Raw genomic sequence first — 12,210 nt, 5'->3', positions numbered from 1 at the left:
TACATTCATTACCCATTTTCTCATGTGTATGTGTATTGCTATTGAAAGCAGTGTTTGTCCCTTTCTATTCTCTGCCCTGGTGGATCAGACAGTTAATACAATGTAAGACAAGGCGGCTGATTAACAGACCCCTTTGCTGCTGGGGAACTAAGACCTTTGTCTTAAAAATTGTTCAAAAAGCAACAACTGGGAGTAAAGCAAATGCTGCTTTCGATAACAAACATCTTTAAAAGCACTGAAAATTAGCGATGGGCGAATTGGTCCCATTTCGATTCGCTGTGAAATTCACAAAACAGGTAAAAAAAATGTGAAAAGTCAAAATTGACGCCGGCGTCAACTCCGTCACCATTGGAATTGGGATTTTTTGCACCAATTTCGCAAATTTATTCGCCCGGCAGCGAGCCGCAGAAATTTGCCATGGACTTGCGCCTGGTGAATAAATTCTCCCATCACTTCTGAAAATGTTAAATACATGTACATTGGAAAGTAGAATTATGCTTTCTTTTATTTTGGGGTTGACTTGTCCTTTAACTTGCAACCTACCCAAACCCACAAAATGCTGCCATTGTAGGACCCATGTAATGATGTCTGGGTCAGCCCCAAGCCTGCAAGACCGAGCTGGTTCGGCCCGACTTTCACACAAAATATTCAGGTGCTCCACTTCCGTGTCTGGAAGTCTATTTATAGTCTAAAGTCTATTTATAGATGCTCGCTGCTCCGCCCCCTCTGTGACATCAGAGCAGGGGTAACACTGCTGACGGGCGGTATGAAGATCCAAATTATGGAAAGATTAGTTATCCGGAAAGCCTCAGGTCCAGATCACTCTGGATAACAGGTCCCCATACCTGTATAAGTAAATGTGGAATGGCAGGCCAGGTCGGGTGCGGGTCCTAAAGACATGGGTTAGGGTCAAGAATTTGTCAACCCACAATGCTCTAGACCCAAAATCTATTAAAATATCGATTAAATATCTATAAAAAGCTGAGCTATAAGGGTAAGGGCAGACAAGAAGATTCAGGGAGATTTCGTTTCCTTGTGAGGCAACTTCGGGCGACTTCGAAAAACGAATTGCACCGATTGTCATCCGGCCAGCGATTTACATTCTAGCTGGCGGGAGGCAGTCCGGGGAGATTAGTCACCCAAAGAAGAGGTGATTTATTTGTCGCTGGGCGACTAATCTCCCCAAAATCTGAGCGCGTCTCTGCCCTGAATGTGAATGAAGCCCAAGGCTTGGGGGTAAGGGAGCCCTGTAGTTTACGGCTGCTGTATTACAACCTATATGAGCTTCACACAACCCCACAAGCCACCAGCCTCCAAATAATTAGGTATAGAAGGGCTATAGGAATGCAAGGATTCTGCACTTGTCTCATGGGGTGCAACAAAGAGCAAATGATCAGACAATGAGCAGACAAAAGGGGCAGTCAACTCGCTTGGGTTTGTTTATAAACACTGGAGAACACTGGGCAGTAATTTACGACAACCAATGAGATGTTCAGGCTGAAAAAAGCTAATCACTGATTGGTTTCTCTGTGTTATTTCCCTGACGCAACTTTGCCCGCTGTTTATAAATGAGCCCCACTTACTTCACTCATATCAGTCAGATAATGAAGAAGCTGGTAAATAAGAAATCTAATTATCACTTTAATTGACTTCCAGTACCATTCAGGGACACTCTTTCTGCTGCAAAGCATTAGGGTTGCAGCTTAATGACACGTTCTATTATAAGCACACTAAATATAAAATTCTGTGCCCCTGAGCCCAACATGTCAGCAATCTTAAACAATGTCACACTCAAAAATAAAGGCTATTTGTCGAGAGGGTATTAATAGAAATAAGGAGCTATTTCCAGCAGGACAGTGATGCACGGCTGATTCATCTCTATTCATTATTCAACATGAGGAAATGCTATAGCAGTGTCACGTTTGGCACCCTGAATCTAGAACCAATGCCAAGCACCCTGGTCTCGACTCGTGCTTCCGCCTGTAGCAGCCGCATTTGGCCTCGGGAGGAGCCCTCAGCTACTCAGATGCCGCCAGGTCTTAAAACGAGAGGTGCAAGGCGAAAGGTTCTAAACAAGATGAGGGGTACAACTGTAGGCAGAGTCTTTGCCCAGAGCAATGAGTGAGCAGGGAGAGACTCAGGCAGGAAGTGATGTCACAGCAAGCTAATATGACAGCTGCTATCCTAAACAAACAGAGAGAGCTTCTAGAGCTGTTTACTCAGGTATGGTAATGCATTCTGCAGAATAAATATAGAGTTATAGCTTGCACTATTGTGGCAAATCTATTGGCAATAAACTGCTTTGTTATCTTTCCTTCTTCTTTAAAGCAAGGGTGCCCCCTGTTTATTCTGACACAACCAAATGCAGGTGATGCTCAACTATAACTCGCCGCTTGTTGTAGCACTGGGTGAAAGCTGCTGGTCCTCCTGCCAGGGACCCACATATAACTCCAAGAAACACATGTTGCTTGAGAAAGGGCCCAAAACGTTTCCTAGTTTGTTGGCACCATACACCACTTTCACAGGATTCGGAGTGCTGCAGCGTGTGTTTCTTGGAGTTACCCTGTTTATTCTGACATTACTCCTTCATATATTGTAAATTAAAGTCACCAGTCTACTGTTTCCTCATAGAACGATGGCCAACAGAGGTCACTGTTTGACTGAGGCTGCAATCATGGCTGCTCCCACTGATATCATAAACTTTAACATCCAGATAAATAAAGATCCTAGTGCATGTTTTACTGATTGCCTATAAGCAGGGTATATTTACCTGATATTTTTGGCAAATTAATAAATGTGTTGAATGTTATGTAAAGCTGAACAATTAATTGCTGTACTTGAGTCGGCCGCTTTCCTCCCTTTAAATCATTTAGAACAGGACAAGCTTACTGGAGGCTCATGACTAAGGACTCCATTAACTTCCATTAAACAACATCCTCATTTTATAATCTGACCCCTGAAACAATGGCACAGCAGAATGTTGACCCTCTGCATGGACCAAATTAACTAAAAGATCACATGAAGGGCTGAACTTGCTCTATGTACATCCTATTTCAGTCTCAACCAGTGCCGGGCCAAGCCGACTGGGCACCCTAGGCAACCCGGCCAGCCAGCCCGCTCCACCCCCCCTCCTCACATGTCTATACATGAGTGCGTCTGGACACGACTGCGCCTGAACGCCACTGCACGAGACCGCAACTTGTGTGCGCATGCGCCTGACCTCAACCCTAGCACGCGTGTGCATCAGCACCGATTAGAGTGTCTGATGGGCGGGCAGAGAGGAGAGCGCAACACAGGCCAGTGAACAGGGACTAGAGGTAAGCAAAGGATTGTTTTCGAGGTATGTGCCTGGCGCCCCTCTGTTGTTGCGCCCTAGGCAGGTGCCTCTTCTGCCTACCCCTAGTTCCGGCCCTGGTCTCAACTACATTGCTATAGTAAGACTAGGGTTGCCACCTGTCCAGTTTTGGCCCGTTTTTTTCAAAACTGCCTGCCCGGTTTTCCAAATTAGGAAAACCAGACATGATTCCCTATGAATAACGCAGAAATCGCCCAATGACCAATTGTGGAGTCATAGCCCTGCCCCTGACATCATGGCCCGCCCCCCCACAGCATCACAACCCCGCCCCCATTGCATCACGGTCCCGCTCCCTGCCCAGATTCAACCGGGCCAAAAGGTGCTAACCCTAAGTAAAATGCTGATTATGTAAATAAAATTGTAATAACAATTATTTTACCTCCAACACTCGGCCAGTGATGAATTTCTCACAGTGGTCACATTTTATGCCAAAATTAGCGTGATAGTCCGTTTCACAATATGGAATTCCATCTCTGTAACAACAATATACAGAATATCAGTTCAGAAAAACTACCCTAATAACGCAATGCAATATGCCTCAGAATCCATCACTTTTCAATGGAACAAGGTGACGGATGGGTTGGCTTCTTTCTAGTGATAGGAGAATCTGATCTGTTTTGACAGCAGAAAAAAATTGCCAAATTCATTGCCAAAGTCAATGGGCGTTTGTTTTCCTGCAACAAATCGCAACGTCTTTTTAAAAATCGAGGTACATTTTTTTTTACTATCCAGTTTATAGTAATGGGCAAATCTGTCCCGTTTCCCTTTGCCGAAAAACTCTGAATAATCCACAATACGGCAAAAAATTTGCAAATTGCAAGTCAATGGGCGTCAAAATAATTTTGATGTGCGACAATTTTGACACGAACTACCATTTTTTTTAAGCGCCACTCTTTTGTCCAAATCCAAAAATTTTCGCCTCTGTTTCGCAGTAACATTCACAGGGGGCGAAATGCGGGAAGTTCTAGGTGAATCCATGCCTGCTGAATAAATTCGCCAATCACTACCAGTTTATGGTCATTTTTCGGGGGTTAATCGTGGCAAAATATTTCACTTTGAAATTCAGATATCCGGTAATTTAATTCTGTATTAATTAGTTTTACTGGGCAATGAACAATAATGGTTTGCAGCTCAGCAAAGGGGCACATGCTGCTTCCCATTATTGCAGGTAATGGTGTGCTAAATATAAACCCAATTAACTTTGGGATTTGGCCAAATTATAAATGCTCTGCCAAAAGATTTGGTTGAGCAGAAGCAAAATTCTATTGTCCCAATTCAGATTAAAGGGCAGTTGATGCAAAGCCATTATCTAGGAGTAATAAATTATTTCAAATGCTTCACTTCCTCGTGACATTTTGCAAGGTATATTGAGGTTTGACTAAATCCCCAGTTTAAAGGGGACCTGTCACCCAGACATAAAAGCTGTATCATAAAAGTCCTTTTCAAATTAAACATGAAACCCAAATTCTTTTTTTTTGTTTAAAACATCTATACCTATTATAAACTCGTTTAAAAGTCTCAGCTGTCAATCAAATATTGCCTGCCCCTCCTCTATGCCTTAGGCATAAAGTCAGGGCAGGCAATTACTTTCACTTTCCATTCAGCACTTCCTCTGTGTCATTACACTCCCGACATTCCCCTCCCTCATTGTGTAAGTCACGTATGGTCAGCTTTAGAGTGGGTAGAAAAAGAGATCTGGAACCAGGTCTAGTAATCCAAACAGGTGGCCTCTAAAAGCTACCTGCTGATTGGTTGTTACTTAACAACACTAGGTTAAAATGGTAATGATTGTTGCAATGCCAGGATATCTTAGGAGAAAAAGGCAAAGTATAGTAGTGTCTTTCTGACACTCTCTGTGCTTTGTGATATTTTTTGTACCATTTTTCATGAGAAAAAAAATGGAAAAAACTCCAAAAAAAAAAAAAGCACAAATTTTTAGAGGATAGAAACCTTGAATTTTTGTGACTTATTATACTTCGAGGCTGCAAAAAGTCCGAATCTGCAAATACTCCAAAAATATCTCCAAGCTGTCCGGGTCCTGTAGAAGTCAATGGCAAAGGTCCCATTTCAAATTTGAAGATATCATGGTCTGCGCTGAGTTTCGGCCAAAAAACATAAGATTCGAGGGTTTTCATCAATTTCACTAAAAATTCAAGTGTTTCAGGCATAAAAAACAGAATTTTTCATGTTTTTTTGTTTTTTGTAAAAACTCTAATTTTTGGTGGGTTTTTCCAAACCTATTTTATTGAGTTTTGTCAAGGATAAATAAGGTCAAATAGTGGATTCTAGTTTGGTCAGACTTTTTTTATTTAAAAAATTTGAAAAAAATTGGATTTTGATAAATAAGCCCCTTAGTAACATCCCCCATGGCCCAGTATAGTGTCAATGATGCATATATAGGGGGTTATTTATCAAAGTCCGAATTTCTCAATATTTTCCGCTAAGCATTTTTTACTCTTATTTATTACATTTTCTCGAAAAATTTGCTTTGCACGAATAAAAAACTGATTTTCACGGATTTTTCATCTGATTTTCACGATTTTTTTTTCTTTTCACGATTTTCACCTGAAAACTCGGGGTATTGCCTGAAACCCAGCGCACATCAAAAAATCATTGGGACTTCTCCCATTGACTTATATGCAACCTCGACAGGTCTGAGATGCAGGACTTTCAGATTCTGACTTTTCCATCCTCAGGATTTAATAAATTCCCGAAAAATTTGCGATTTTTGCATTCAGAGTTTAGTAAATAACCCCCATAATATCCATGTAACATACAAGTGAAATGTCTATTAAAGAGAATGGGGTTAAAGTCTTAACAGGAAAGATACCTACCGTAGGTAAAATCTTCATTTCCTCCCAGAAGTTATGGATTCTCAGGAGGGACATGTTGCAAGATATTCAGCCCAGACAGGTTTTTATTTAATAGCTAAATGGTACATGTTGGCCAGTCCTCTACTGGATTTATTAACCTGGCCCTGCCAAGTCTGTTTTGCCCCAAGCACCCTCACCACTATAGACATAAGACATTCCATGAGTGTAACTGCTCCTGAAAAGTTTTGCTGTGATTCCTAAAATTGTCTGTATTCCCTTGAATGCAATCTGTCTCAATTTCTCTCTAGTGAGAGTCCAAAGGGGGTATATACTAAGTATTACTTACTTGCTGATATACTCTGCTTTCAGAGGTGTGCCACAGGTTTTGCATTTAAAACATCCCAAATGCCAGTGTTTTTCCAGAGCTACCAGTGACTGTCCGTTCTTTATTTCCAAGCCGCAACCGCCGCAATCTGTAAGAAAATAAAGTTTATCAATGCCAGTGAGAAGATCTCCAGGTAAAATCACTGTTTTTTATAGGCGCCAGTAACAGAAATATTAATTGGTCCAATGGGGTCAGGCATAAGGATTCAGCCGAATGTGAATCCTGAATAAGGCCAAATCCTGGCCGAATCCTGAACCGAATCCTGGATTGGGTGCATCCCTATTTTGGATTACTTCATCCAGACAATGGGGCAGATTTACTAAAGGGCGAAGTGGCTAACGCTTGCGACTTTTCATCAGAAATCACATCTGCAGGGACATTGTCAATTCACTAACAGGCGCAGACGACAATTCATTAATGCATTAAATGCCGTTTCGCGAATTTTTCAGCGAAGCAAAACACCCAAGTTCGCCCATCACTAGGTGCGAAGTGTGTGAAGCAGCCGCTGGCGACAATTCACTCTTTAGTAAATCTGCCCCAATGAAACATATAATATAAGTACAAGCAACCACTGCTACCCCATCTCCAAGTACGCTTATCAAGGGAGAAATATAATGTATCATCCCCATGTCAATATTACTGCATTTTTGTCATTCGAATTACAAGGGACAGAACAGACAGCCCTCAAATTCCAAATGAACACTCCTCTATGACTACGGTAATATTTTTTTTAAATTGGCATCTATTTATATAGGTCTTGTGCCTAGGGAAGAAGCTTTATCGGGTCTTAGGTGACAGTACAGAAAAAAAAGTGGCAGCTAAATCCAATTGAAAAGCTGAAAAGAGCACAAATAGCTTGGGATTTGTTTTAAAGAGATTTTAGGATCATCCTGCTTTCCCTCTGTTTAATATGTTACATGATTCTAGAGGTAATATTTATTGTTTTTTTGACAGCTCAGTGTGAGTCTAATTGGTTCTCAATAAGGAGGCTGCTGCTTAGAGGAGCAGTATAAACCATTGTACAACATGATTTCAATGAATAGCACTTGTTCTGAACATACTTTTTGCTTGTTGTGTTAATCATAAATAATCTGTGATTTTTGTTCTTTCTTTAGCCAAACAAGACAAACATGGAAAGTGAAGCTACTCCATGTTTGGTCCTTGCGACGTAGATCATTGGAGATCTTATATACAGTAGAACCCCTCCCTTTCCTCCTTTGTTGTGACTGTTGTCTTAGCATATGCCCATTATACAGGGGGGTTATCTGTCTACTGTAAATTTAATTATGTACCTTGAAAGAATCAATTTAATTTCCCTGTTTAGGGCAGAGACACACGCTGCTATTTTGGGAGATTAGTCGCCCAGCACAATCACTTCTTCTTCGGGCAACTTATCTCCCGGAACGCCCTTCCCGCCGGCTAGAATGCAAATCGCTGGTGGGATGACACCCAGAAAGCTTAGTTTTCTAAACTCGCCCGAAGTTGCCTCCTCAGGCGACTTCTGAAAGACGAAGCAATCTTAGTGCCATCCCGCTTGCTATTTACTTCTAGCCGGTGGGAAGGCAGTTTGGGGAGATTAGTCGCCCGAAGAAGAAGAAGCGATTTGTCAATGGGCGACTAATCTCCAGCAATAGCAGCCTGTGTCTCTGCCCTTATGGAGGGTGGAACTCATTATTCTCCATTGCACTGGGACAAAGGGTAGGGCCAAACTGTCCCATCTCCTCCTGTCCTAGTTCTACAGACTGAAGAGAGACGATAGGGTTGTAAAAACAACCATACTTCATTTATACGGTTTAATTCAAAATTAAACCAATCTTTCATTATTATTCTTATTCTGAGATTAGAAAGACGGAAAACATTTTCATCACAAGTCCTATTTTTTGGGCTGAGAACAATTGCCTTCTCTAATGGATATTCCCTTTATTAGATACTCTACATTTGGAGTAGTTTGGGTTCTTTATTACCTCAGTGTATTCTGTGAAAATGAAAAACAAACAAAAAATAATAAAAATGAAATTGTCTGGGGTGCAGTACAGTAAAGAAAACAAAATATAACATTTATAAGAAGGACCTACTTCGAAGCGCCTGGATGCAGAAGTTGCCGCTTCCAACTGTCGGAGACATGGTACATTTTTGGCAGATGCACTCCTTGCCGTTGAAAGTGACACGGTCACCAGGGGGGAAAGGGCTCCTGAATCAGAATTTAAAGTATCATTATTCCAGTGTCATTGGACATTGTGAAATTCTACATTCAACAGGCATCATTGAGTTTAATTCAGTAGAGGCTCAGTAATTGTTAGATGCCATTCTGCATGAAAACCACTTTGTGAATCCATGGCCAGATTGGGCCGCTTGCTCTGATTCCACCCCCGGCGGTACAAGATGGTGGAGGGTTTTTGTTGGGTGGAGGGTAGGCTCTTGACGTGGTGTTCTCTGTGGACACTGGACCTTCAATCCGAATCTCTCCAGTTCAACTGTGGATTCTCTGTCTCTATTGTCTGTATGAAGCAGTCACCCTCATTCTAGCGAGACTATGAGACTAATGGCCTCTAACTTAACTGAAATATATTCTAAGTAAAGCCTTGCTAAAACTGAGATTGGCTGCCTTCAATCCATTCCATTTATTTCAATAAACCTTAAATTCTGTTAGTTGGATCACTATACCTTAAGTCTACTAAAAAAAGAGACCATTATTAATTATAAATGTCTCCATGGTGACAAGTCTGGACTGAGAATTAAAATAGGCCCTGGCATTTCAGGTACATAGAGGCCCAATCAGCCCACATAGAGGCCCAAAGAGCCCCCACCAGCCCACTAAATAGTGACTTTCTATGGGACCTTATAGTAGCCCCTCTGGCATTTGCCAGAACCCACAGATTGCCAGTCCGGGCCTGCATGGTGGCTAATATCAACCCAAAGTTGCACCTGCAACCCAAAATGTCGTGCTGATGGCATTAGTCCTGTCAATCTGACGCCAGGCCCCCTAACTTGTCCCTCAACATTATCCCTGTGTCTTCCGTGTGTTCTGATTCAAAGCAGAAATGAGCCTATTTATATGCAGTTGCCAGTGCCTCAAGAGCTGATGGGTAATTTCCAGTAAAGCTGGCCATAGACGCAAAGATGCGCTCGTACGAAACGACTATTCGTACGAACTTCGACATAGGCTTGACTTGACTTGCCTATGACTAAAGCTCCCCATAGACGCGACGATTCTTCTTGCTGAACGACCGATTTTAGGGAAGTCCGACCAATCCTTCGAAATTATCGTGCGGTTAGTGGTATTCAAACGATCGTACATCTTACGATTTTTCGCCCGACATCTGTCAGGAAATTGATCGGCCAGGTTAAAAAATCTTTGTCGGTCCCAGTGCAATCTATCTATGTTTGCAGGGCCAAGCAGGCAGCTCCCCTTTGTTTTCCTGGCAAATTGGTCTTTTTAGTTGATGGTAAATTCATATGATCGTTCCGAGAAAATCGTGGTCTCACGATCAGGATCTGATCTTTTAAAAATCTCAACATCTATGGCCAGCTTAAGTGTCCTAGTGACACAAAACGCATCAGGCGACAGATGTTTGTATAAATAAAGGTTTTAAATTTTTATCTACCCCTTTGGTCTGATCTATATGTGGCCTTGCACCAACATTTGTTTGTTTGCATATGGATTATTCACTCCCTTAAGCTGAGGGCCTGGGCCTCTGGTCTACTTTGGGGAGTTATCCTACAAAGATTGGTCATGTTTTGTGCTTAAATGTTTTTGGTCTGGTCAAATCACAATATACTGAGCAGAAAATGATGTAACATCTGTTTCAATTCTGGTAAGTGAAGAGTTGCTATCAATTCCATTTCTAAACAGCAGCCCTTACATGCAATGGAAAAACATACATACTGCATATATGGTCATCTACTCACCTACACACCGCACATACAAAACAGCCGGGGTGGTAGGTTTTTCCTAGTGCAGAAACAACTTCTCCCTCAATGAATTCATCACAACTGAAGCAGCGGGTTCCGTACAGTCGCTGGTAGTCCTGAGTACAAACGTAATCTCCTTGTCTGACAAAGAAGCCCCCCTGGGCAAGGTCACAGCCACACACTGCGATTGAATGGCAGAAGTTACAGGGAGATTAATACAGGCGGTGAGGGATACATGCTTCTTTTTGGCAGTGATATTCATGGATATGTAAAGGTTTTCATATATGAACAGAAAATATTATTAGTTATATTTCCCTCAGCATGATATTGTAAGACTTGCATTGAAATCGACTACAATATACATTTGAAAGATAATAAGGTCATTAAGGCTAAAGACTTTTTCCCCACTGAAATAAACCAACTGCATGCTTTGGGGTCCGTTTACTAAAGTGCGTTAAAAATATTCGCACAATATATAGACAGAATTTTCACCAAATATGTTATCGCCAGTTTACTAACCTGCGGTAAATATAAATTTGCGAATTTTCTTGCGCAAGAATAATTGTCCGCCACTTATCGCATTCGCTGAAAATAACGCTACGTACACATTAACACATGGTTTACTAAACAGCGAAATGTGCTAAAGACAAAATTAACGCCAGAATATTCGCAAACTTTTACCGCCACCTATGTAGTGGCGTAAAAGTATTTTTTTCGCCAGAAAATTCTCAAGGGGCAGGAAATATCCCATAATACTGTTTTTTTTTACCCATCATTCTTTGCTGAAAGGAGAGAGATCTGTAGCTATTGCTGACAGGATATTTTGGCTTCTGCTTCTATCTGTTGCAACAGCAGCAGTTTCAGCTCAGAGTCGTATTATTGGCAGCGGCATCACAGTCCAAGGATTCGTCAGCCTCTACGCTTTTTTGGTTTTAAAGAGATTGACTGGTATGATTTCTTGTTCCTATGATTCTATTGGCAGAAGGGTTTATATGATGCATACATGTTTGATTGGTGTTACTCTGGTGATGTTGTTGGATGGTATAATCATCAGTCAATAAAGTTTATGAGTTTTGAAGATGCATTTCTGGCCATAAGTGTCACAGTAAAAATTACTAACGTAACGCTAACGTAAGCTAATTCCTTAACGTAGTTACCGCAAGTGATCGCAATGACTTCTGAGCGTATCGATGTTTAGTAAACTTAGTCGCTGCGAATATTCTGGCGTAAAAATATTCTCAGCGATAACATGCGGAAACTTAAAGTCAGATTTACCGCACTTTAGTAAATGGACCCCTTAGCTTGGATGGCATAATATCAGCAATGGTATGAAACGTCTTTAATGTTAAAAAAGTTGTCCTTACAAATGTAATGATATCTTTAAAATAACAGCAGCAATGAATTCTTCACATAAAAAGGAGAGATAAATGGCAGGGGGAGCAGAAGAGAAGTGGATATGGGCAGAGACAGTACAGTAGAGGGATTAAGAAGTGTGGAATATAAAGGGAAAGAGAATACATTGGTAAAAAGAGCAAACGTGAAAGAAGTGATAACGTCAGCTGGGGAGAAAAGGAGATACAGTAACTGGTAGAAGGAGAAGAAGGAAGAAAGGAGAAAAGGAGAAAAGGAGAAAAGTAGAAGAAGGAGAAAGGACATACATTGACAATAAGGAGGACATAGAAACATGGTACAGGTATAGGACCTGTTATCAAGAATGCTCGGGACCTGGGGTTTTCCAGATAATG

General features: G+C 41.4%; 1 protein-coding gene across 6 annotated transcripts in view; it reads right to left on the bottom strand.

Annotated features, from left to right (window-relative positions):
* The window catches only part of LOC108704157 (actin-binding LIM protein 2-like), a 115,548-nt gene that overhangs the window by 53,938 nt on the left and 49,400 nt on the right, over positions 1-12,210 (bottom strand). For all 6 annotated transcript variants that reach the window (XM_041579384.1, XM_041579386.1, XM_041579387.1 and 3 more), the window contains exons 3-6: positions 10,463-10,646; positions 8,629-8,744; positions 6,515-6,641; positions 3,735-3,828 (exon numbers count right to left, since the gene is read on the bottom strand). In XM_041579384.1, the coding sequence (XP_041435318.1) occupies positions 3,735-3,828; positions 6,515-6,641; positions 8,629-8,744; positions 10,463-10,646 (521 nt within the window). The remainder of the gene's footprint in view (positions 1-3,734; positions 3,829-6,514; positions 6,642-8,628; positions 8,745-10,462; positions 10,647-12,210) is intronic.

The sequence above is a fragment of the Xenopus laevis genome, chromosome 1S, assembly GCF_017654675.1.
Source record: "Xenopus laevis strain J_2021 chromosome 1S, Xenopus_laevis_v10.1, whole genome shotgun sequence".
In the NCBI taxonomy this organism is placed as follows: domain Eukaryota; kingdom Metazoa; phylum Chordata; class Amphibia; order Anura; family Pipidae; genus Xenopus; species Xenopus laevis.
The sequence above is the reverse complement of the archived record's forward strand: the minus strand, read 5'-3'. Positions and strand labels throughout refer to the sequence as shown.